The 26,754-nt window shown below is 41.3% G+C and overlaps 1 protein-coding gene across 1 annotated transcript in view; it reads left to right on the top strand.

Annotated features, from left to right (window-relative positions):
- Positions 1-16,494, top strand: part of dbn1 (drebrin 1) — a 97,450-nt gene extending 80,956 nt beyond the window's left edge. Inside the window, exons 5-15 of the mRNA XM_070917533.1 lie at positions 1,907-2,053; positions 2,842-2,919; positions 4,267-4,418; positions 5,571-5,628; positions 7,166-7,222; positions 7,622-7,736; positions 10,043-10,171; positions 14,831-14,956; positions 15,361-15,854; positions 15,940-16,039; positions 16,260-16,494. Coding sequence (XP_070773634.1) covers positions 1,907-2,053; positions 2,842-2,919; positions 4,267-4,418; positions 5,571-5,628; positions 7,166-7,222; positions 7,622-7,736; positions 10,043-10,171; positions 14,831-14,956; positions 15,361-15,854; positions 15,940-16,039; positions 16,260-16,315 — 1,512 coding nt within the window. The 3' untranslated portion in view covers positions 16,316-16,494. The remainder of the gene's footprint in view (positions 1-1,906; positions 2,054-2,841; positions 2,920-4,266; positions 4,419-5,570; positions 5,629-7,165; positions 7,223-7,621; positions 7,737-10,042; positions 10,172-14,830; positions 14,957-15,360; positions 15,855-15,939; positions 16,040-16,259) is intronic.
- The last annotated feature ends 10,260 nt before the right edge of the window (positions 16,495-26,754 follow it).

Here is a 26,754-nt window from a genome sequence, read left to right as displayed (position 1 = left end):
TTTTATTTTCTTGTCTTGTCTAAATACTTCTGTTGTTAGCTTCTGCTGTCCCATTGACTTTGGCGAAACAAATATATATATATATATATATCAGTAACAACATCAGTGCACAGCAGTTCACTAAGAGCTGTGGGGCTCTGTCATTAGCTTGGCTGCAGTTTAAACTGCTCCTGTGGTTTAGTCTGAACCCGGCTGAACCATAGACTGTATAACAGAAGTGGACGTAGCAACCATGACGTTACCCATTGGTTTGTGGGCTACCGTTTTGAAGCCTCGAGTTTGGTATTTTGGCCGTCGCCATCTTGTTTTTTTTGGAGCCAGCAGTGACCATATTTGGACGAGAGGGTGGAGCTGTGGATCTGAGAACCCGAGGACAATATGCCCGCCTACCTACACCTGCAACCGGACTGCACCTGGCTCCTGGCCACGCTGTGCGAAGTTGCTGCTAACAAAGTTAGCTTGTAAATGTATTCACCGGAAAACATCAACAGCCGAGTGTCTTTTAGTACAACCAAATGCCTCTATCCTGATTGACAGGTCGCTGTGGTAGCGACTAAAGCAGACCCTGCTTTATCATCTGTTTGATTCTAAATGGGACCATAATTTACAAAATGAACATCATGCTGTATTGAAGATGACTTGAAATGACCGACTGAGGTAATAAATCAAGTTAGATGTAGGGTCATTTTCTCATAGACTTCTATACAATCTGACCTCTCTTTACAACCAGTGGATTCGCCCCCTGCTGGCCATTAGAAAGAACGCAGGTTTAAGGCAGTCCACTTTTCAGACCTTTCAGAGGTTGGTGCTTGGGTTGAACTGAAGGTTTAAGGTGATGAAGTTCAGTAGAAGGACACATTTCTACAGCACAAATTATTATATTAACTCCTTAAAGTTCAAGTCTTTCATTCGATATTATACACACGCACACACACACACACACTGTGTGTGTATATATATATATACAGTATATGGTATATGAAGGCAACACTGTCTCATGGTGTCGTGTTGTTAGATGTGTGTACAGGCGAAGTGATTGTGTTTGTTTCATAATCGGCTTCAGGTTTTTTTTGTCACATGCTGAATGTTTGAATATTCGTCTGTTTCTGTGTGGAAAAAGAAGCTCCAGCACATTAAACCTGTAGGAGGATCAAAGAGGAGGAACACGAGTGTGTGTGTGTGTGTGTGTGTGTGTGTGTGTGTGTGTGTGTGTGTGTGCGTGTTACAGTGCATGACTAATACCATCTCTTTTTAAAGTAATCTCTCTGAGCTGAATGACAATCCTCTCACTCACCAAGTGTGTGTCTGTGTGTGTGTGTGTGTGTGTGTGTGTGTGTGTGTGTGCACAGCAGTGTATTCACACCTGTACACCTGGCTGAGTGTGTATTTTTGGATGTGTAGAGTAGATAAAAAGATCGAGATTAAAGCAGAGGTGACATTTTATTTATATATATGTGTGTGTGTGTGTGTGTGTGTGTGTGTGTGTGTGTGTGAGAGTGTGTGTGTGTGTGTATGTGTGTGTGTGTGTGTGTGTGTGTGTGTGTGTGTGTGTGTGTTGAAGTGTCATTATTCTAAGTGGTAGTCCTCTCTCCCACACAGCCTCGACTTCACACCGACGATGCTTTCAATGACCCTTTTTAGTACACACACACACACACACACACACACACACACAGTTCTAACAGTATGTATTGACATGAATAATATGTAATATGATCAATGATGAATACTACCATAGTACTATACAATATACTACACAAGACATTAGATCATATTAAATCTGTCACAAATAAAATTGAATGAAATCTAGTAGGAGTCTTGTATTGAATGAAATTACGAGATGAAATTAATCAAAAGTGTTCAACAAAAATGATAATTCCCTCTCTCCCACCCTCTCTCTCTCCAGGGGGTGGAGGTCATCGTCAACGCCAGCAGTCTGGAGGACATCGACCCGTCAGCCATTGGGCAGCGGCTGACCAATGGCACGGCGGCGGTGGTGGCGAGTCCGGTCCTGAGCCGCCTGAGAACCCGAGAGGAAGAGCACGCAGACGTGGTGCGAAGAGAGACAGAGAGAGAAAATAATTTGAATAATTTAATTTTTGTTCATTACTTTCATACACCTCAACCTCTACATATTATTATATATGAGACAACTGTCGCTGTCTGTCAGCGCGTCCTGTCACTTTGTCATTATTACCATAACTGGCTTTTATGATCGTTTTTAAACAGGAGTAATGTCAATACCACAATGTAATATGCTTAAGTGTTGTTAAATTTGTCATTTTTATCACATGTTTTATGTTTTCCTGCAGAAATAAGTTTGTGACTATTCCTGCTTCAAACGTACAGTTTTTTGCAATTGTGATATTGGTTAAAATATAAAATATTCAGCCTTATTTTGAAACAAAAGATGTTTTAATGGCTGCACCATCAAATCAAATGGAAATATTTTGCACATCATTTTACCGAAATTCAACCTGACATATTTTAGTATCTTTAAATAATTTGGGATCTAAAATCAAGTGTAACAGGCTGCCTATCAAACATCTCGGGATGCTGTGACACATGGAGCTGAACTATCACCTTAATAATGTATTCACAACATACAGAACAGCATGCGTCTGTCGTGGCAGCAGCAGAAAGTTCATACTGAGCATTTCAAATGTCACACAGATGACAGCAACTAGTTATTACATTTCCCACCTTTAAAGGTCATTTATACACACCCATAAAGACAGAAAGGGACACATGTTAAACACAAAAACACAAACACACACTGTTCTCCTGACTGTTCTTGTCTCTTTATGTCTCTTTGTCCTCCCTCCCTCCCTCCTGATGCAGGGCACAGTGTACGAGAAGACCAATGCAGAGGTGGAGATGAAGAAAATCAATAGAGAGGAGTTTTGGGAGCAGGCCAAGGTGGGTGTGGAGTCAGAGAGAAGGAAGGGAAAAGAGAAGAGGAAGAAAAGATGGAGGGAGCATGAATGAGAGAAAGAAAGTGACTAGAAACCGTTTTAAAAAGGATCATTTTGATTTATTACAACTTTATCTACTCATCAGCACTTTATTTGGAGGTTAAACTGAAAGTGAGCGTGCTCGAAAAGTTCAGTCGGTCAAAGTTGAACCAGAAGTCGGTCTGTAAACTGTGACGGATGTTTACAGCAGACAGGTTGAGTAAAACTAGACCCAAGTAGTAATTAACTGGCATGATCCATTAAGGTTTCATTTGTTTTTTCTGAAGACAAATGTAAATAATCGATCATATCACAACGAAACATATCAACATTTAGCGGGAGTTTATTCTCACTAGTCGAGTTTAAAGGAGTAGTTTGACAGTTCGGGATACGATTATTGCTTTGTTGCCGAGACTTAGATGAGAAGATTGATACCACTCTCATGTCTGTTCGTTACAGCTAAAGCCTGCAGCTGGTTAGTTTAGATAAATGTGTGTAATTTAAAGGAATATTTCGACATTTTTGGACACGTGCTGTCTTGCAGAGAGTTAGATGAGGAGTACGATACCACCCTCATGTCTGTACCATAAATATGAAGTAACAGGGGTTACGGACTATTTCTTAGCAACCAGCGGAGAAGTTAGCGTGCCTGGCCAAGAAATAGTCCGGCACATGACCCCCGTAAAAAAGCAAGGTATTGTTATTACACGTTTTTTGAATGGATTAAACGAAGTAGATGTAACGTGTTAATCAACGAGCCTTAGAAGTGCTGGCAGGTGTATTTTGTTAGCTTTGGACAGAGCCAGGCTAGCTGTTTCCCCCTTTTTCTAGTCTTTGTGCTAAGCTAACCTGTTAATGTACAGTGGTGTCAATATTTCAATCTAACTCTCTCACTGATCAGTGCTGAATAAATACAGTCACTGTGAGTCCCAGTCGAGTGGAAGTAAAGAACAAAGTCAAACGTCTGCGTCCTCCAGCTGTGTTGCCTTCGGCGCATTCAAACAAAATGCAAAATGACAGCGTGCTTCATGTAGCTGCAGGTTGTTCAGTGGATCTGCCCTTCACAGAAACTCTGAAACTGTTGACATCAAGTTGAGTTCAGCATCCAAACTACATTCAGCGGCTCAGTCCACCAACAGATGATTCATCTACATTTTCAAAACCATTAACAAGCAGAAATGACAGTTACTCTCTTTATCTTTAAAAGGAACAAAACAAGACATCTGAAGACATCACCATGAAACTCTGATGGACATTTATTGCCCCTCGAACATTTCCGCTTCCTAATGCTTTTCTGTGTTTTGCTGTCCAGCGCGAGGAGGAGATAAGGAAGGAGGAGGAGAAGAAGAAGGCAGCAGCGGAGCGGCAGCGCTACGAGGAGGAGCGAATGGAGCTGGAGAGGAAAGAGCAGGAGAACCGAGAGAAGAGGTACCGCGAGAGGGAGATGCAGATCGAGGAGCACAGGTGAGGAGCAGATACACCAACGCTCAACGTCACACTAATGAATCAGAAAACATCTGCAGAGGATTCTTCTACAAAACTGGGTTTCCAAAAAACATTTAAAGACTGAGATGGTCATAAAATCCAGATCAAGAGGTGTTTCCCAAGGTGATCTGCCAGTTTCTGTCGCCCTCCTCTTCCTCTTCTCGTCTAATATCTTCATGTCTTCTGGCTGAAATGCTCCCGTTTCTTCTTTTCTCGTTATTCGCGTTGTGTTTTGTTGTTAGTCACATGCTTATAAACAGCCGGCCGAACAGAGAAATGATGACAGAACAACTTAGATGACCTGAATATTCATGAAAACTTCTTCATTTTAGTTTTAATATGATCATCTGCCTCAAGCAACAGATGATAAATCAAAGTGTTCTTTCTTAAACTTGAACATGAATTTTAGATGCTGTAGACTGTTTACTGCACATCAAGCTGCATTTTCATTCTGAACATCTCGAGTATAAAACATTTCTTTACAATAGCACTTTAAAGCACCACGGACAGCTGAGCCTGCACTCACTCTTCATTAATGATTTGGGAAACACGTGTAAGAATTTAAGAGCTTCACAGAAAACGCTGTTAACTTCTAAGACTTCTAATCGTTATCAGGAAAGGGAACGTTCACGTCTCCACCTCGTCATTTTCTAATGATGTGAAACCTGATTAACACACGCGGCTGACAGAACAATTAACTGTACAGTTAACCTAAATAGTGAACCTGCAGGAAGTTTGTGGAAAACTAGCAACATATCAAATGTACCTTATATTTTTAGGAACACAATTCTCTCTCTGTATTATGATTTTCTTTTAATTTCACTATCATACATATGTTTAATAGTCCAAGCAGAATAAATAACTAAAGATATAAAGTTCTAAAATAACCCTTAAATGTAGTTGTCTTCTTCACAGAAATTAATTAAATGCATGTATATTATAATTATACACCTTTAAAATCAAGAGGGCTTCACGAACCTCCGTGGAGCTTTAGCGACCCCTGGTGGGGGTTAGGACCCCCAGGTTTGGAAACCACAGCTTTACACACTGGTCACTTTGGTGTTTAAAGTCTCAGGAGTGTAAAGTATTTTCTCTGGTATCTAATCAGTGTGTTCATGTGTGTGAAAACAGGAAGAAGCTGCTGGAGGAGGATGAGGCCAGAGAGAGGTTGCGGGACCAGCCCTCCATAGTGAGTTTCTGTGTTTTGTGTTTATAAGTTCTGTCCTACCACATGCCTGAGCTTATTTACAACACTTTCACACATTTTCATTCAAATTAAAAGATTCTACTTGTGTGAAAGCAAAGGAAGTGAAACACCTCACACCTTCAGTTTCTTCTGCCCATCAAACTTCCCAGTAGACCATGAAGTCGGGGCTGTGCACGCCTCTGGTTTTGGTCTGGAGTCACACCGCGACACAAAAATGAAATGAATTTGTCTGTCAGTGGGGTGAGTGGTGGAGTGATTATTCGCTGTGTGTGCTTTACAAAAACTTGAAGTCTGGCAGTGAGAGTGTATTCAGTCCGTCAGTGTGTGTGTGGTTTGTTTTTACAAGCAGACATAAAACCATTAGAACGTCTTGCAATCAGCTGCCTGCTGCGTCGCAGCGCAGCTGTGATATTTCAGCTAATCTTCTGAACATCAGCTCTGTCCTCGTGGAGAGTTCATGCACACACTGAGGTTCGATTGCCTTTCATGAGGAACTGTTTGTTACTGAAGAAACCAGCAGGTGGTCAATGACTGGGCTGCTTCCCCAAATAATCACACCACAAGGAACCATAATCCCTTTCTGTCTATCTGGTGTTATATGCCCCCTTTTCTGTCTGATGAAGCTGTTTTGTATTAGCTGAATATGTTTTGTTTTTTTAAACGTAATGCCCCTCAGGTGACGTTTTGTCAACACAACACGGCAAAGGTTCATATAAAACAACCACCACAAGAAAGATGCTAAAGTAAGCACACAGACTGTTAATAGGTAAGATACAAGAAAAATACATGTTTTGATGCTTCTTTTAACAGACTACCCTTAGAAAGCATTCGGGCCTCAGAAGGCATTAAAATAAATGTTGTCTTGCCTGCTGTAGACAGTAAAGTCAGTTATAAATGACTGTCGGCTGTCAGGAGATGTTACACACCTATAAACTAAACGTGGGATTGTTGTGACAGATGGTTCTGCTGCTGTTTAATCCTTTTTTGTGGAGTTTCAGTCGGCACCATCAGACCTGCAGCAAACACCGTCTCTACTGCAGCTCAGTGAACTTAAACGACTGAATGGTTAATCCACCCATCCATTTCCTGCCACTAATCTGGGTCCAGGTTGCATTAATTAATTATATCAATAATATAAATTATTGTTAAATACTTCTGCAAAGTACTGAAAAACTGTGATGTAACAATAAATAGTTCTAGGCCACATCGTCCTTACTGGTTTCCCACTTTGGTATGATTGTGAAACAGATATTATATTGCATTCCATGTGGTATTAAAGAGGTCTTTAAAAGTCAAAAAGACAAATGGTGGTCTAACAATATGTTCCACCGAGTTTAAAAACTAAAGGGTTAACATTATTCTTTCTGTCATGTTCGTCAGTCAGCACTACAGTTTCTCTCTGTTGTTGATCTTTGCTGCTGTTTGTGATCATCTGAAGGATTTTCTTTCTCAAATTACTGCTTTGCAGCTAGTTTAGTTTTGTCTTTTACATCTTCATCTGTACTGTTCACCTCTGCAGGCAGCAGAGCCGAGCATCGAGGACCTCAACCTGGACAAGAAGGAGTCTGAGGTGGAGGTGAGTCTGGCAGAAGAACCTGCTTCATCTAAATCAACCACAAAAGCTACAGAAAATAAGCACAAGTCAGAGAAATGAAAGGAAATAAGTCTCTTTTTTTTTTAAATTAAGGAGTTCTGATTTGAAAGAAGAAAATACATCTTTGATCAGGAGCTAGAATGATCAGTTTTATGTAAAGTAACAGATAGATCGATCTGGAAGAAATAAAAGGGAATATTTTGTCTGGACAAATTCAACATCAGGAAATAACAGCTAATAAATACCAAATAAATCTGCTCCTGAGGACAGCACTGAAACAATGCCTCTGTAACTTTACTCTCACAAAGTATAAAAGACGTATTATCATTGTATTCCAGACTGCTGGATGTATATGATATATTTATCTGTGTGTGTTTCCAGGAGGCGAAGGCCATCATCGCTCAGCGGTCAGGAAACCCTCGAGAGTTTTTCAAGCAGAAGGAGAGAGCCATGACCATCAGTGTCGACACCTCGCCCGTCTCCATCCACAGGAGCGGTAAACACTTTAAAACTCACCTGACAGTCATCTTCCAGGTTCATTTTATTCTGTGAAACTGAAATAACAGACAAAGTAGAGCGGACTGGCTGTGAATGAACTCCGATATCCATTAAGACGTTTGTTCTAATGTTTTATACGTTCTTGTGAAACCTGCAGAAAACAATCAACTAACCAAAGAGTTTAACCCAAAATAAGGAAAACTGTGTTCATCTTTCCATCCACAGTTTGAAAAGGGGATTAAACGCAGGACAGGAAGTGTTTTTACATCCTGTTCTACTCAAACAGTTTACATTTTACATATTCCAGGTTCACCCATGTGTGCCTTTTTTCCAAAATGAGATTACTGAGCACTTTTTTGCTCCTAAATTCATGCAGATGAAGTCTTTTAAAAGCAAATATCTGCCCCCCAACAGTGGTGGATGAAGCACTCAGATCCTTCACTTTGGTAAAAGTGTCGATACATTAATATATTGTCAGCAACATGCAGTTGAAGTATCAGTAGTAAAATTAGGGGTTATTATTATTCCACATGGCATTAGCCAGTTCAGTCCAGTGGCTCCCAACCTAGGTGTCGGGCCCCTCCAAAGGGTCACATGATGAATCTAAGGGGTCGTGAGATGATTTACGGGAGAGGAAAGAGAGAACCACTGGTTTAAAATTATAATATGTTTAATGTAAAATCCTGATCTGACAAATAACTAGCTGTCAAATAAATATATAGTGCAGTAAAAAGTACAGTACCTCTGAATTGTAGTGGAGTAGAAGTATATAACGTGGCATAGATAGATAGAAAGGTTTTGTAAAGTACTTGAGTAAATGTATATTACTTTCCACCACTGGCCACCGATACCAAGGCCTTCTGTTCAGTCTGTGATGGAGAGATGAAGCACCTGGGGGAGAGGTGGAGGCAGAGGGTGTGTCTGAGGGTTCATGACATCTGAATCATTATTTGTCAAGTTCAACATGCCGTTAATCACATCCAACATCTCCTCAGCTGCTGCTTCCTCACAACCTGAAGTCTTTCATGTTCAGAGATTTGTCGTTTGTGACCTTTTAAGTTCATCTTTTCCTCAACATGAAGGAGCTCCCACTGTAGCGCCTCTGTGACTGTGAGCTTTTCATTAATGTGGGTTTAATTTTCATTGACATTGTTGTACGCTGTTTGTCTGCAGCGTTACTGTTTGTCATGACTCTGCTTCAAACAGAGAGACGTAACCTCAGTGGCAAGACAGTCATTTCCACATTTCAGCAGTTGATTTTTCTCACTAAAATACATTCAAAACATTGTTTATGGGCAGCAGTAAGTGCTATGCAGACCTTTTCTGGTCTTGTTGCGGGAGTTTTGACCTCTGCAGACCTCTTTCCTTCTCCGTGCACCTTTTGAAGGGAAGGTGAAGTTTCTGCTCCACGTATGAGCCGCCTAACATTTAAAAAAAGATGCTAGAATTGGACATCGATCAAAGATAAGATTCTCTTTGTAGTAAAGATGCAATCTGTCATCATCAGGTCTCAATGAAGATTTAGTGCATTATTATTATTATTATTATATTATTATTTTCTAAAGCACGAAAGCCGATGTCATCACGATGTGTAATTTGATTCACGTCGTCCAAACACCGACGTTTATTCCGTTTTCAGTGACTCTAAATGATGTTTTTCCTTTCTGGATCTTCATCGTTCAGAAACTTGAATTCACTGGTTTAAAGGAGCAGAAATGGAAGATAAAAACAGCTCCGTCAGCATTTCATTTCTGCCTAACTGCATGCTGTCTACAGTCGGTGTGTTCGAAACCACACTAACCACTTTTCTTTCTTTCTCTCTCCTTCTTTTTTCTTCTTTTTCTCTATTTTTCCTTTCGGGTTTTCTTCTGACACCATTTGACTTTGTGTTCACATCCTCATTCCTTCTTTCACTCTCTTCTTCATTGATTTCTTCACCCACTCCTCCACTCTTCTTCATCGTTGAGTTCTTCATTTTGTGTAACGGCTTCTTTCATTTCCTCCCCTGCACGTGTCTCTTTCTTCTTCATGGGTTTCCACGGGACTCTCTGCCTTTCCCACAATCCTCTCTGCTCCTAACGTTTTCCTCTGGGGCTGAACTTCTTTTGTCTTGACTCTGACCTCTCCGGTCTTCTTCTACTCTCCCTCCCTCTCTTGCTTTGTGTCTGTCTTGTCTTCCTGTCTCGTCCATCTTCCCCACATCTCTCTGTCTTCGTGCGTCGCTTCGTGTCTTTGTTACATGTTTGTGTGTGTCTGAATCTTTGTGTTCGGATGTGTGTGGCTGCGTGTCGTCCCGACCGCCAGGCCGTTTGGACAGCCCGTTCTTGAGGCAGCAGCACAGTCCCAGCAGCCCCAGTCCGACTCCCCCACCCCGGGGCGCGTCGCCCCTCCGCACCCCACCACACGCACGGACGCAGCCCGCCGCTGCAGCCGGTAGGTACAGCACATAACCGATAAACAGCAGAAGAAGAAGACAGATGGACGCCAGCAGTGTGGTCCAAAATCTCTACCCAGACACGAAATCCCCTCCACAAATATGGAGGCTGAAATAACAAAGATGAAATGACAGTAAAAGACGATGAAACTGCATGTGAATTCAAAATGTGAGGGATTAAATCGTACATTTACACGCACAGTAGAATCCCAGAGTCTTATTCTGGTTTCATGTGTTTCATGTCAGCACGTTGAGATGAAACACCAGTCTTGTTATTCTTCTTGTTTACTTTATTCTAACATTATCTCGGTTTCTGATTATGTGTCTTTGCTCCAAATCCAGCCAAAGCTTTTTGAAATGACGCTGAGAAGGCAGCAAGACCTCCTCCACACTTCAACTGTAACATTGAAGAAAATAGAAACAGATGAAACACTTGAGGCTGCCAGCGAGGATCAGATGAGACTTCAATAGTTAGATTATTAAAGTATCTTGCTTCCTGTATAGATAAACCTCAAAAATGGACATAAAGAGTAAAAACAACACTCGCCACAGGAGGATGGTAACATCTGTCTCGTGAGACATCAGTGATCAGATGACGCCTCTCAGACCAACTTGGTTTAGCACTTTTTCAGTCCACATGCATTTTCATCATCTCAGTTTCAGCACTTCATTTCGTAATTCACTCCACAAACGCACCTTCACAGCCCCCACATCTGCGCACCGTCCCTTAAAATCACCTCCCCACCTCCCGCTGACTTTACAACCCAACCCTGCCCTCAGTTACACTGAACGACGTCCTTCATCCCCTCGACTTCTTCACGTTACAATTTAAAGTAGCTGATTCTCGTATTTGAAATGATCCATGTTAAAGGATAAGTCTGGTGATATTTAATGTTTTTGTTCTTGTCAGCAAATCCCTTAAAAAGATCCAAACTAACACTGAATGTATCTACTAACACACCGTCCTGCTGCCACAGATACTCACGCTGAAAATAGTCAAATGCACCGTTTCCTCCTGTTTGTTTGATAAAAACTACAGTGAGCAGCTGTTTCAGGAAATTACTGAGCCTTTTTTCTTTTTTGAAGTGAAAGGATATATTTGGCAGGTGTTTTTAAATATTTACATCCTGAGCAGGAACCAATGGGCTTTGAGCTGAGAGCCACAGACAGGAAGTCAGACAGTGTTGAGAGACAGACTAACATGTTGTTGGTCTTGGTCCTTTCATGGGAATTGTTGACAAAAAGAAAAATATATAATTCTCCAGCATTATCCTTTATGGGCAGATATTTCAGTTTCAGTTTTGTAAGTACAGAGACAGTTGTAGCATTTAGCATTAGCTTACAACTTTTTTAAACACTAGAAACCAAATAACTGCAGGTACTTCAGTAACAACAGATCAAGAATCCTTAAATATCAAGTCAGAAAAGCAACTAAAACTGGCCTTTGGTGTGTTTTTAACAAAAAGACCCTTACCTGTTCATTAAAAACAAACCCATTTTGAGTCTTAAACCTTTTGGTAACCAAGGTAGTCACTACCAAACCTGTTTCACGGCTCACCCACCTTTTAGCTTGTGCACTTGCAACTTTCCTTGCTAATAAGCTAACACGCACACTAGCATTTCACTAACTGCTAGTAAATAATAATAAAATATCCTTTATGGCTGTAAACCATAAAGCTGTTTGTCGGTTTGTGTGATAGATGTTGAGTCTGTCGTCCCCTCAGTCTTCATCCTTTAGATGTCGTCCGGTCAGCTGCTGATGTTTAAATTCTTTTTGTAAATGTTTCTGTTTTTTTCTGATGTTTTATGGTTTAAATGAGCAACAAAGTGATTGACTTCTCTCGGGGATAAAGAGCTGTGACTTTAACTACTCAATCTCACTGGTTTTCTTTCACCTCCCTCCTCTTCTGATCTCACGCCTCTGATCCTGGACTGCATCACCTCCCTGCACACACACACACTCAAATACACACTCCTGCTGCTGCTTTTAATCCCGACCGACTGACCAACCTGTGAGTGTTTGTGTATGAATGTGTGTTTGTGACGTCGTCGAGCCGTCCGTCAGTCGCCACCGCTGTTTGTTGGCCTTTGACTGAATTTGGATCTTTGCCCTTTGACATGTGTGGAGTTGATCTGGTCTGTTAAAGTCTCAAAGTATTCAGTATCAAACACCTAAAATGACTGCAGACTAATTTCCAGAGCACACCATATGTTTTTCCTTTGACCTACATTTCTACCTTCCTCTAAGAAACCTCCTACATCCAGACAAACAATCAAAAAACAAGGAAGTTGCCAAATGTCTGATGTTCTGAAGTCCGTAAATGCATCAACCAAGACGAGTTTTCCAAACTGTTATTCTCACAACTGCAGTACCAAACAAAAATATGAACAAAACATCAAGGCAACTAAATGTTTATTAGATTTAAGGGTCAGTTCATCACATAATTATATATTTTCAGTGGCCTCTTGTATCTATCCATGCAGATAGTTTTGGTTTTATTTGTCCATGTTTTGAGATATCTGTCTCTGAAATTCCTGCATCCACACCAATACAGTGGAAGTGAATGGGTTTTCTTTATTTTCCACAACCTTTAAAAATGACGCCTCCCTTTACTGTGGATTATCCAGAGTGACGGGGACAGTTTCTGGAAAGAGATGATACTGCTGAATGTCAGTTCAATCAACTCTGTGAGCACCACAAATAAAATTCCATTAATCTCCATTGTTTCTGGGCAGAAATGTCAAAGAGATATGTAAAAACCTGGACAAAAAAACCCTAAACTATCTACATGGTTAGACACCACTACAGATAAGGTAGAAAATATGTTGTTTTCGGGTGAATCAAGACTTTAAAAACATATGAAATGTTTTGGAAAATGTTCAACAATAATGTAGATAAGGGGCAAAATCATGCAGACCACCTTAAAGATCTGCAGTGTGTGTTGTTGCATGTCTGTAGGTGCTGTAATGGCAGATATTATGCTGGGTGGGCAAAGAACCAGTTCATCCATGTCCCAGCTGACAACAAAGACAGTTCTCTCTAAATTCAATGCCTTTTTACATTATCAGTAAAATATTTTATGAAACACGACAGTAATTAAGCCTTCAGAGGTTTTTGACCACCAGGTGAATTGGGGAACCCACCCATGCAAGACCCTGCTGAGCTGAATGTGATTTGTCATTTTAACAGGGTCACACGTCTCAATCAGCCGTTTGTTTCCAGCCAGAGTGACTCTGTTGTTCTTCATCTGTGGTCTATTGTGTTCGTGTCCTCTGGGAAATCTTGTTCTGGTTTCTGAACAGGAAGTCTGACCGCAAAAAGCATGACATCATCGAACATCTGAGAAAAAGAGTGCTTCTCTTGACTGTAACTGACACTGTGTTGATGTTTGTCATAATGAGTTGTATTTCTGGATGTGGTGTCAGCACTGTGACTGTGACTCGCCCACAATGTGTCTGTATACATTGATGGCATATTAATGAATGTTCAGAGGATATCTGAAGGCTGTTTCATGACTTGCTGGATTATAGTGATTATAGTGATTGTGTATTGGTTTTGGCGACAACTTTCCCGGGATACTCTACAAGTTTTACATGGCAATGCCCCCTAATGTATTATACTGCAATTCTGTTTAAGACAGGGTTGCCCGGTGTCACACATTTGACTTTCCCTCTCAGGCACTGTCTCATGGTATTCAAACAAATGTCAAACCAAACGAGACAAAGCAACAAAGCCACTCCTTGATGAAAAAGACGAAGAGTTTTCAGCTATGCTTGCGGCTCTGTGAGGCGGTACTTTGGGTTAAGTGCTTACATGCTGATGTTTAGCAGGTATAATGTCAGCATGCTAATACTTGCAAATTAGCACTAAACAAAAAGTACAGCTGAGGGTGATGGAAATGTCATTAATTTTGCAGATATTTGGTCATAAACCAAAGTATTGGATAAATGAAAACCTTGACCTGATGATGGCGGTAGAGGAAAAGTCAGAGGATCACCAAAGTCATTAGGATTCATCCTCTGGACACCGTAAATGGCTGTTGAGATATTTCAGTCTGGACCAAACCGGTGGACCAATCACCTGATCTGCAGACTGACATTGCCATCCATAGAGCCAAGCTGTTAGCATGGCTAAAACATCAAAAATATTTTAGCACTAAGACTGGTCCTCTACTGCAGACTAAATGTCAATGAGAATAAAAGTCCGTCTGACCAACTTTAGTCCCATCCACAAAGAGTCTGATTGGCTCAGTTGTTTCTTCGACTGGGGAAACAGTCATAGAGACAACGCAGGACCTTTGAATTGCTCGACAGTATTTCGAGATGTAAACGTTCAGAGGTTCAGAGGTCTGGAAACAGACTTTGTGACTGTTATCTGTCTGTTTGCTGGTCGTGTGACGGCAAAAGTGATGTGATTGCTGTGATTTTGTGCACTGTTGTGTTGAAGTAACACAGAATGTGACTGGAGGTTTTGAAGCTTCCTATCAGCATCATTTGATTCAGGATATATTCTACGAAGAAACATTAAGTTGACTTTGTGAAAACATATTGACGTCCATTGTTAATTTCAGTTAAGCAGCAACATTCTGTGTTAGTTCAGATTGGGTGAAGACTTTTGCTCTGTACCTTTTCGATGTTGTGCCATTCTGTCCCTCTAGGGGACAATGACGATGAAGTGAGCATAGAGCGCAACATGGCCGCCGTGTCGCCCATTCCTAAAATAGTCACCACGCCCATCAAAGAGGACTTCAGCAGGGAGGATGAGGACTGCAGAGACGAGTGGGGTAAGAGAGAAAGTGAAAACAGCAGTTTTGGGGGATTTTTTTTGTTCATTTTCTACTTAAGAGATAAAACTATCACAAAGACTCTTCATCAAGCCGGTTAGCTTAATGTTGCTAGCTTGATGTCAGGCTTCTGGACTCGTTGCACTGACCCTTCTATAACAAAATCGGCAACCAAATCAACATGACAAAGGCCAGCCTGTGACCCTGACGGTCGAAAGCAGGTCCTAGCTACATGTTGAAATACAGTCACTGGGATGCTGTTGAAACAAGGTTAGATGTAACCACAGTTAACGTAGATGTTTACACATCTTTTGTCCTGCAAATCATCAAATCAACTTGTGAAAATTAAGACAAAATGTTAGGACTTATTATTAAACTGGTGTTTTGCTTGTTTCGTCCCTCAGATTCGGTGCCAAAGAAGGAGCAGAAACCGCCGGTCCAGGAGTCGACACCCACCAAGCCCGTGCAGAGCGTCGCCCCGCAGGCCCGTGACTCCTCCGGCTTCTCCGTGTGGGAATCCGGGACAGACAGCCTGGTCAACCTGTGGGACAGCAACTCTGGCCCTCCTGCCAACCCTTCCCAGACTTCCCAGTCCTCCAATCTGGTGGACCTGATGGGTGACTCTGATGTCCTTCATGACGACGTCCCGCCCAGCACCGCCGCCGCCAGCGGCAAGCCTCAGCCCCTCCTCAGCTTCGATGAGATGATGGACGGGACCTTCTGCTCGGCCACCGGCGCCGAGGATGACCCCTCCAGTCTGGTGGACGTGACAGCTTCCGACCAGATGACCCTCAGCTACCAGCATGCACTGCAGCATGCATCCGGGGAGAGGCAGGAGCTGGTTGACGGACAGCTGCTGATGACCAACGGGGAGACGCTGCTGAAAGAAGGGACTCAGGTCAGACGGGTAAACGCTGCTGCTGCTCATTCAAAAAGAGGCTTTCTGTCTTTTTGCGTGTTAATAGTTGTTTTCTCTCTTACAGGCGAGTGAGGGCTATTTCAGCCAATCACAGGAGGAAGAATTTGGCCAATCAGAGGAGTCCTCAGCTAAACCTGCACCGGTCTTTTATAACAAGCCACCAGGTGAGATACTTGGAAAACAAATGACTGTAAATTATTCAACACCTGGCTTTTTTGTTTGGAACAGATTTATTCATTTCATGCACTCCTTTGTTTCTATTATTGTGTCCACCCCATTTATATCAGTGAGGGTGGTCTAAATAACAGAAACACCTCTCTGTTTAATGTCTTAGTCGTATTTATAGAATAAATGAACTACATTAATAAATCTGTGTGTGTTCAGAGATTGACATTACGTGCTGGGACACGGACCCCGTGGTCGACGATGACGATGACTAACCGGCCAATCAGACGCCACCATCGGACCAAGAGGAAGTAGGAAGTGCGCTTCATGAAGAAACAGATTTTTTTTTCTAAAAAACAAAACACAAACAAACAAAAAAAAAAGTAATAATAATAACAAATCTTGCATCAAAACTACTTCTGTATTATCTTTTAGAGGAAAAGAAAACAGTAGCCACCGGGGAAATAAAGACGGGGTTTGAGTTATCGTTAAAGATGCGGTTTGAAGGCTCAGTTATGGGTTTTTTTCTGTGTGTTTGTTATTTTATTTATTTGTTTTTTCTTCTTTTTTTTTTGCTATGCAGATGTAATAGCTAGGAGCGGGGGGACTTTTGTTTGTGTAAATGATTTATTACACATTAACGTAGCGCACTGCTGCATATTAGAGACAATGAAGCTCAGTGTGCGGCAGGCAGCCGACACACCTAGTCTGTAGTGCTTTAATAACACCCTATAAACTAATACAGTGGATCATTACAGCCGCCATGTATATCTTCACTCTGTTTCTTTCTTACTTCTTTTTCACCTCTCTCCTTCCTTCTGCCTTCCTTCCAAAATATTCACCTCTGCAAGTCAGTTAATCTTGTATTTAGCCCTCACGTTATTGGAAAAAGGTGAAATATTCTATTTATTCTGTATCTGAACTTCTGTCACTAACAGCTGAAGGGATCCTGAAGAAATCAAATCTATTCTCAAGGTGAAGTTCCTGAAACAAGTCAAATTGTGGCTCCTTTTTGACCTTTTTCACTCCTTTTGTATGATTTTAAGACTGAATTCAAGATTAAATGGCTTGTAAATCTGGTTGCTCTTTTCACTTTTATTCCTTCTTCTGCCTCCTTGTGGATGAACTGCAGCTTCTCAATCAGCCTCTGGTTCCCAAAAATTCATCATTTATACCCCTCTTATATATTTACACGAGCAAATAAAAAACTTTTTTTTTTTGCATCTAATCTAGATGAATATACTGTAGATATTTTTCCAAGTGTTAACAGTTTTTTAGGAGCGTTTGGCTTCATGGTAATGAACATGAAGCCTCCTTCAGTTCGTGCACAGTAGATAAAAAACAATAAATCCTTTGTATGATTCTGATTCTTCTGAAACTGAAGTTTTCACAGGCCCCTTCACTTTGTGGGCAGCAGTTGGCACAGTTCCTGTTCAGTCAGGGAGGTTTGCTTTGCCTTTTCCAATTCAAAAATATTATATTGATGTTCATTTCTGGTAGTTCCTGTCCCATCAGTCAGAGGCTGCACAGGGACAGATGTTAGATCCAGATGTCAGAGGGAAGGTGGGATGAAACCGCTGGAATCACTCGGGCCACACGATGCTTGCAAATATTCTATTCTTGTCTTTGTTTTAATTTGCATGGAGAACCGAATGTTCAGGATTTATCACATAACTTCTGACTTTAAGAGCGCTTCACACAGTCTGCACAACAGAAAACTGTAGAAACCTGCGAGGAAGGACCGAGATATGAACCCCACAACCTGGATAATAACTGGAAACTAAGAGTTTTTGAGGATGTAGAAGAAATGAACTTCCTAAATATACGTTCATTGTTAAAAAAAATCATAGCAAAATAGTTTTGTTTATTATGCAAGAAGTGTCTAACAAAAGACACTATTGAGTTGCATTATGGGAAGTGTAGGATCCAGTGTTTTTGGAGCTTGACCCCTACCAGACTATAACTAAGCACTGTATGAAGAATATCATATGAGGAAAAGAGAGAAGACGCTCAGCTGACATCATTTAAAAATACACTTTGCTTCATTTAGCCTGCATCTGTGCAGCTGTTCACCACACTGGACAAAACAACACATTTTACAGCCAAATATTAGAAAAAAAAATTTAACATCTGGTTCTCCAAGCAGCTTAAAACCCTGAAAGTGATTCTTAAAAACTCTCTGACCCTCGACTGCTGCCCGACTGCTTTTGTTTTGTGCCAATGCAAAAAATACCGTATGTATTTCATCTTTATTTTTTATTGATATGATGTTTAGTTGCCCTGGAAACTGGAGTGAGAGGTGGGGCGGGCTGAGACGGGGTGTGTGTGTGTGTGTGTGTGTGTGTGTGTGTGTGTTTTTAATACCTGTCAAAAAGTGTGCTAGAATTGATTTTCAGGACCTTTTTGAATATTAGCAACAACAGTGTTAGTCTTTTTTTGCTGTAAATTCCTGTAGAAAATAAAAACTCCTAGGCAATAATAACACCTGTGTGTGTGTGTGTAGAGCACCTGGATCCTGTGCGTGTGTGTTCACCTGACAGGAAGTGAGTTCATCCGCTGATGTTTTGGATCCTGGTGTTCAGATGATTTTGGGGACCCGGTTTGATTTATACTTCTGCATCCTGAGTGATCAGGAGACAGAAAGAGGACACGCTCACATCCGACATACATTCAGTTCTATTAAATTCTGTATAATGAGGCTCAATTAGTGAATAAATATGCAACTCTTTATTTTATTTTGCCATTTTGTCTCGTTTGTAAAAAGTTGGAGCTTCCAGATACATTCAGTTGAAACGACACACAGCTGATCTCCATTCAGTTAATTATGTGGCTTTTTAACTTTAAGTATTAAATAATGAATGAATACTTTTTGACATGTGAAAACCTTTTTGCAAAGTTCGTCCAGATTGAACCGAGACTTCTAGATGTCTTTAGATCTGCAGATCGCTGGGAAGCAAAAGGACAGATGTGAGTGAAACAAAGGGATTTAAAAACACTTCATAGTAATAAAGATGTAGGACTCCATCAGGAGTTGTTGTAGAGATGTGTTTGTGTGTCAATAAAGGAAGAAACGTCAGCAGAACAAGGAGCCTGAAACAGATATAAGAGATATTTGTTGCGTCGGAGCTGCTGTTCAGATCAATGTTGCCATTTAATAATAATAATAAACATGGACTCCAGACACGCTCAAGTTTTAATAAACAAACTAAATTCACTTCATTAAAGGCAAATGTGCCCTGAAACACACCAAAAAAAACACCAAACAAACACACAGAAGGAGAAGTGACATCTAGTGGCCGTTGGAGGAACTGGAGCTTAAATCACTGGAACCACGACTTCCAGCATGAAGCAAGTTGTGTTGTTTGTTTGTTGCTTATAGAAGTTGATGGCAGCATGCAAGTCAGAAATTCCTGTCAACAGATTTGACTGATGTTTAACGTTTCAGACGTTTCAGCAAATGCACAAAAACATTTACGTTCAAGTGGTAAAGCCCTCTAATGGCCGCAGGATTTATGACTTGTCCATGAGGAACAAAGCAGGAAGTCAGGTGAAGTTAAAGAGCCTTAAAGTCCACAGGAGGAGGAGGAGGAGGAGGAGGAGGTCGGGTCGATGGGACAACAAAACATCTGATAGAACAGGAGAGGACGCTGTTCACTTCATTTCTCCAACAATCGACGTTGGTTTCTTTTAATCACGACCACAGACGCTCCCCAACATTAACCACGTGGTTATTATTGTGAACATGAAGACGAAGACGTCCCCTAACCTTGAAAAAGTAGTCATTTGAACCCAAACCACAATGATTCCCTAACTGCTGTTGTTACAAGCCACCGTCCAGATCAGAAAACAACAAACAATACACACACCTGGTTTCTCATATCCACTCCTCACTGAATTCTCCTTGTAGCTCACGCCTCCACCACTAGATGGCGCCATTATATTTCCTTTTCCCTGCTGGACCACCATCACCTGTCCTCTTCCCTCTGGTGTTTCACTCTGGTCTTAACCGTTGAGTCCTGTTTGTGATTGTATGACATAATATAATAAATGATGATCCTTTTAGTGGAGATTTCTCCCAAACATGACTTCAGACTGTCAAACTATTTATTCAAGCAGGATATTTTCGTAGCTACAGCGCTAATGGCGCTTTAAGTTTAGCCGAACTCTGCCTCCGTCATGACAACGACCTTGACTCCATTAAATCTAAATGATTTTAATTGGTCATGACTGACCTGATTGATTCAGAGCTGCAGCTCTTCAAAGAGTTATTCAGGTTTCATGATTGTGTTTTCAGACCTGCCTCAGTTCAGAATGTGATATTCTTCATTTTATATCTTTTGTTCTAATTTTACTAAGCATCTAAACGTTTCTTCCCACGTCTTGACTCTCTTTTGCTGACAAGGTAAAGATCTTGTGATCACAAAATAAACGTCTGCTCAGTTTCTCATTATGACAAGAAAATGTTCTCATTTTAACAAGATCCTTTTTACGATGTAATACGATATTTTTCATGTTGTTATGACATATTTTACTTGTTATAATGAGAGTTATTCAGTCTCATCTTTGGGGACTAAACCTGCTGATTGGAGGATTTCCAGGTCAGGAGCTCCAAACTGGCCTGACTGGAACAATTTGGGAGCCAATCAGGATCAACTCCAGCTGTGGTGCATTCACTGGAGTTAAATTCACATTTAATTTAACACTGACGGTACTCATTTAACATATTTGATCAGGGTTACAGATAATGATCATTTCGCCTTTTTCTCACCATAAAATAAGTTAGATTTTAAAAACAGAACTGCAGATAATTAAAGACAAAACTACATTTATTGTCATTTTATGATGGTATTCTTTCATATTCATTCACACAGAAGACATCTTTACAATATGCCGAATCCTGTTGGTGTATGAGGAATACAGGGCACGAACCAGAGTGAGGAAACAGTTACTACCCACAGAGCTTAATCAAACACTTCACAGGACAGGCGAACACCCAACCGGACTCTGCATCCACTGTAATCACCCAGGAACCATCAGACTGCTGGAGCTGATAGCAGCACTACAGGAGGCAAAACATAGTACATTAGGGAGTCTGCTTGGGAAGGAGGCATCATGGAAAGAACTTCTAATTAACGAAAGAGAGAAAATGTTGTTCTCTTTCTTTTCTCTCCCGCCTCTCTGTTGGTCCACACTCAGTCCAGTAGGTGGCGGTAATGCTCCTGTAAGCAGGTTTGCCAACCGCCAATAAAACCCAAAGAAGAAGAAGATTTGATAATATTTTCCAGTAGTAAAATCTATCACATATGTCTCCAGAGACATTTTAAATTCCTCTAATAAGGGACCTCACAGAGTCAGTTATTTCAGATTCTTCTCCTCACGTCTTTGAGTAAAATAAAGAAATATATATCTTCATATGTCTTTGCAGCTTTGACCTTGACTTGACATCTTAAAGCTTCCCCTCGACAAGACGTGTACAGTGATTTCCCCCTGAGCTGTTGCAGTGATGTGGGGGTTGAGGGGCAAGGCGGTGGGTTAACTGTAATTAGGCTGGCAGATGGGAATACTCCAAAGGTTGTTCAATCAATTGGTTCGGCCACTTGGAGAGCAGCCTCCTCTAATCACTCATTAATCAGTGGAAATGAGCTCTGATTACACTCCGTGACGGAGACTCTGAAGCGAGCTGCGTCGAGGCTCGAGAGGCTGCAGGTTTTCTTCCGCCTCATTTCACTCAGTACGTCTTCAGAGAAACGCAACACGACCTGATCCTGAAAGGCTGGAATGAAAGATGGCCCCCACCTGTTGTATCTGAGACTCACCTGAGAATCTTCTAACTCTGCATTTAAACAATGACTGAGCACCTTCAACCTGTCCTACCACCTTAAACTGCTGCCAATCTCTCAACATAATATAACTGCAACAAGAGCACCTTCTCCCCCCGTCACCCCCTAAAATGAAGAGCGACGCCGTCATTTTGTCCTCTCCATTTCTTTTCTTTCATCTTTTGGCCTGTTTCTTACAGGTTCTTTTCTTAAAAGCACAAGATCTGATGTTTATGCTATTAAGAGACTTCAAAACAAACCCGTGTGTGTTCTCTTCTGTGCTTCTCTGACGTTTGTTTGTTCCTTTTTTTGCTGAGATCTGAGACCTTTACTGTCATTTCCAGTTTGGATATTCAACTTGAATGATTTCTTCATATTCTTTTTATATCTTATCAAGGGAGGTTGAAGTGTTTTCTCTTCCTGCTGGGTGTTTTTCTTACTCAAAATGTCAATTTTAATCTTGTCCCTGTCTGATGAAGTTTTTGTTGGCGTATTTCAATCTCAGTTGAAGGATTGAAAGTTAGAGTTAGAGGAACCAGTCTGTCTCCAAACCAGTTTGTTAAATTGTAAAATGTGAATTGTAATGTTCACTCCAAATCTCTGTTCTATCAAGAAGTCATCATCTTAGAAGAAAGGCCAGATCGCAACAGCGATAGGATGGTGAACAGAGAAGAAACCGAGAAACAGCAGAAGAAGTCATTTCTCTTGTTTCCACGGTTTCACCCAGAAGCTGCCAGCGAAGAGCAGCAGCTCCACCGACTTCAGGACAGTCGGATCAAGAATGTGAAACTTTTAACTCTCAGAGATTAAAAACACAACTGCGACAACTCCAGAAGACTTTCAGCCCCACCTCAACCCACAAGTAAAATCCTGCTTTTACATTAATGATGAGTAATAATAATCTAATGATAGAATATGTCATAGTAGAACAGTCACATTTTACTGCTTTAATACTTTAAGTACATTTTACTGATTATACTGCAGTAACATTTTCAATGCTTTTACTCGTAACACAGTATTTTACAGTGTGGTATTAGTACTTTTACTGAAGTAAAGCGTCTGAATACTTTGTCCACCTCTGAGCCTTCGAGAGATTTGTGACACTTTTCTAACAGTCACTTCCAGCTGTGAGGCTGTGATGTAACAGGGGGCGGGGTCCGCGGGGCGACATGGCCTCCAGCAGACACTGTAATCAGAGGACGGCAGCGGGGCAGCCAATGCTCAGCCGTTGCCGTGGCGATGTGACAGAGCGTTGGAGGGGTGGGCTGATGTTCTCTCTTTACTACATGTAAACAAGGCTGAACAGGTTGCCAGGCAACACACACTCTCACAGATGCCATCCCAGGCTCCATGTTAGAGGCTTGAGTCGGGTTTGATGGAGGAGAGAATCTCAGCGGCGTGTTCTTTTCTGTCTGGTTGGATGGAAAAATGTCATCCAGTGCCAGCAGGAGGAGTCACACCGGGTGTCAAACACTCGGACTGTTGCCAAGGAAACTTCATCATTTTGTCATCAATGTCTTGATCTCTGTGAATAAATAAATGCCCCCTGACTGCTGCGAGGGCTGTTCTACGAGAAGAGCCACATTTACTTGATGAAGCAACTTTTCCAACACCTATTGGCCTTCAGTCTCTTTCAATCTTTAAAGTTATTTTAACATCAAAAAAGAAAGTGTATCATATCTGGAACAAGCCTGATTTGCCTACTTGATGTATTATTATTCTAAATAACAAAAAGACAAGGTGCCCGACTGGTGGAGTGATCATCGAGTCCATGCGTGTCAGTCTTTGGTACAAAAATATCTGAAAATGTAAAATCTCCACAACAAAACGAACAATGAAAACTCACGAAGACGTCACACTGTGGTTACTAAAAAGCGTCGAGGAGTGTGTCCCTTTCTCTCTCCACAGATCTTTTATTACTCGAGAGCACATTCGCTGTTGTATTGAATGGCTTCTCTCTCTCTCTCTTTATATAACCTCGCAGGCTGAATCATCATCAAGGTGTTTGTCTCTGTGATGAAACACGCGTCTTAAAACTGAGATGCTCATCTTCAGTTGCGCAACCCTTTTCTCAGCTTTCTCAAGGCCAAGAAATATTTCTCTGAAGGTGCGAACATGTAACGTTTGATCATCAGTGAATCACCAGCCGGAGGGCACTGGTGTGATCGTCGTACAAAACAAGACAATGACCAACATGACTGACGGCTTCGTGCAGCGCTTGTGATGTATCTTATATATGTATATGTATATATATATCAGGCAGATCTGTTCTGAGAACAGTCTCTGTGATCATTGAGTCCCTGCTCAATCAAACCAGTAACTTCACACTTTCTTCATTAAACACATCATACATGTCTGAGTCATGTGTCAACTTCAGGGCAGGGAAATTAGTTTTAGCTCCAGGTGCTGATGATCGAACCAGAAACAACCGTCACTGAGGAATTCTAGGTTGCCAATGAAGCTGTGAGATTCTCTCTGAGAGCTTTTGAGTCTCTACCTTCCTGACCCTTCCCCCTTTGACTGTATGATAATAACTGCAGTGACATTATTATAGAGCTCCTGACCGTGATGGAGGCCAGAACTGGAATAACTTAAAACCATTATTACCATCATTTAGTGGCAGCAGGGACAGAGAAAAAGTTTCACCTCCAGCCACACAATTAATGATGTGAAGCAGGTGTCAACTTTTCACAGCTGATGCTGATTTACTCTGATTTAGGAGTTCCCTGAAGAGTAACGTGTGAAAGTTTCAAACAACTTCACCCTTTACGCAAGATCGTAGTAAGACCTACACGATCAGCTGGATTTTGCAGGTTAGCCAGAAGACCATGGATTTGACTAATGAATCACTCTAAAACTCAGAGCTACAAAACACAGACGAAAACATCTACAACTCCACGACGTTAGATGCAAAACTAAAGAACCTCATGTAATAGTATGGTAGAAATGTAGAACCCATTGGTTCAAAAATCCTATTTTCGGCCTATGATTCTGAGAGTATGGATGGGGTGAGTGTCCGAAGTCTCAATGAACTGCTAACTGTTGAGGAAACTATTGCATGGGGAGTCCAGAGTCTCAGACAGAGCAGAACCTAGAACCTCAAACGCAGAACTCTACAACTCTAGAACCCCAGAATCTCAGACGCAAACAGAGCTGACATCGACTGACAGTTTAATGCTTTCATTTAACATTTTATATACAAAAGCCAAATTACCAGTACGCCTACAAACAGCAGTCGGGCATTTGATTTTTCATTAAACGTTGTAAACACTTCTGCAAGAACCCCCCACTGTGAATCACTTATGTGACATTTAATCAAATACCAGATGTGTTAGGACGAAAGAAAATATCATTTGTTTCAACTGATATATTGTTTTAATAATTTAAACCTTTTGAAACCAATTATTGTTTTCTTTGTTATGCAGCAGTTTGTTTTGGTGCCTCGTTCTAATTGCCTTTGCCACCAGAGGCACTGACACATAATACTTTAAAAACAGCTGAGACACTTCGTGTTTCTGTGAAGCCGAACTCCTCCACAGCAGAGTGACGAAGGGACAGAAGTGACTCGCTTTGAGCACAGAAAGAGGCTGAGAAACCATTAAAAAAAATGAAAATGTTTGCCAGAGAAGATGGCAGGAGTGGCAGCAATGATGGCTTTGCCAATGTGGCAGATTCCATTTCCTCGTCACTCAATGCTGCGATTTACACCAATGAAGCAGCAGCATTAATATAAGAGCATGTGCTAGGCAAGGATGCCAGGGCAGACAGAAGAGAGAGAGAGACAGAGAGACAGACAGAGAGAGAGACAGACAGAGAGAGAGAGAGAGAGACAGAGACACAGAGAGAGAGAGAGACAGACAGAGAGAGAGAGAGACAGACAGACAGACAGACAGACAGACAGACAGACAGACAGACAGAGAGAGAGAGACAAAGGGACAAACCACAGGGAACGATTGGGGATAGATGATGATGAAGGAAATAAAAAAAACAGAACTGCAGTCAAAAGAGGAAGGGAGGATGAAGAGGAGAAAATCAAGGGAGGGAGGGTAAGAGTGACTCAGAGGCTAACTGAAGGAGTCAGAGAGAAACTCAAATTCACTATTTACTTTAAAAGCTTTCTGATTGGCAGATGCAGACGTTCAGAATCAATTTCTAGCTGAGAGAAGCAGAGAAAAAAGAACAGAGTTAATCTGATGAATAATTCATGTGAAAACTTTAGTAGGTTAACGCAGAGGTCAGAGGAGAACTCCTACGTCCTGTTTGATTATACATTAAAGTAGCAGTGCTGCATCGCACAGATCATAAAGAGAAATAATCCACCAACCAACAAACTCAGGGTTGTTAAATTGATGCTCACTGACAGCTGCATTTTAATCAGTTATTGTTGGTAACCACAGCAAATGATCACATGAGGAGAAAGGGTTCATATGAAGATGCAAAATGGTCAAAGTTGCAACCAGCTGACTGTCATGAGCTCCCAAACCCCAACGCTAATCCACGCCTTTATGTTTAGCTAGTTAGCACAATTAGGAATAATGGTAAAAGATCCCTATTGGCTGTAGGCATACAGTCCCCCCTAAAAGAGGTCTCCATGACCTCCATCGTGTTCAAAAACTCCAGGATAAAAAAAGAAGCAATGCATATCATTTTTTCCCGCACTTCACAGTTCACACTCCTGGGTATCACACATAATACAATTTGGGCCCAGTCTGAGTCGGGTCCAGGGTCAGGTCTCATTTACTAAGAACCAAATCAACCCGTGAAAACCAGCACTCCCCATAATACTCTCTAATTCAACACAAAGTGTAATCAGAACTATCAGGCAAGAACAAGCAAACATGAACAACATAAAAGGTCAAAAAGGAATAATATGATTTGGCATTATGAAGGAGATG

The sequence above is a fragment of the Enoplosus armatus genome, chromosome 13 (assembly GCF_043641665.1).
Source record: "Enoplosus armatus isolate fEnoArm2 chromosome 13, fEnoArm2.hap1, whole genome shotgun sequence".
NCBI lineage: Eukaryota > Metazoa > Chordata > Actinopteri > Centrarchiformes > Enoplosidae > Enoplosus > Enoplosus armatus.
This window is presented reverse-complemented; position numbering and strand designations above follow the sequence as displayed.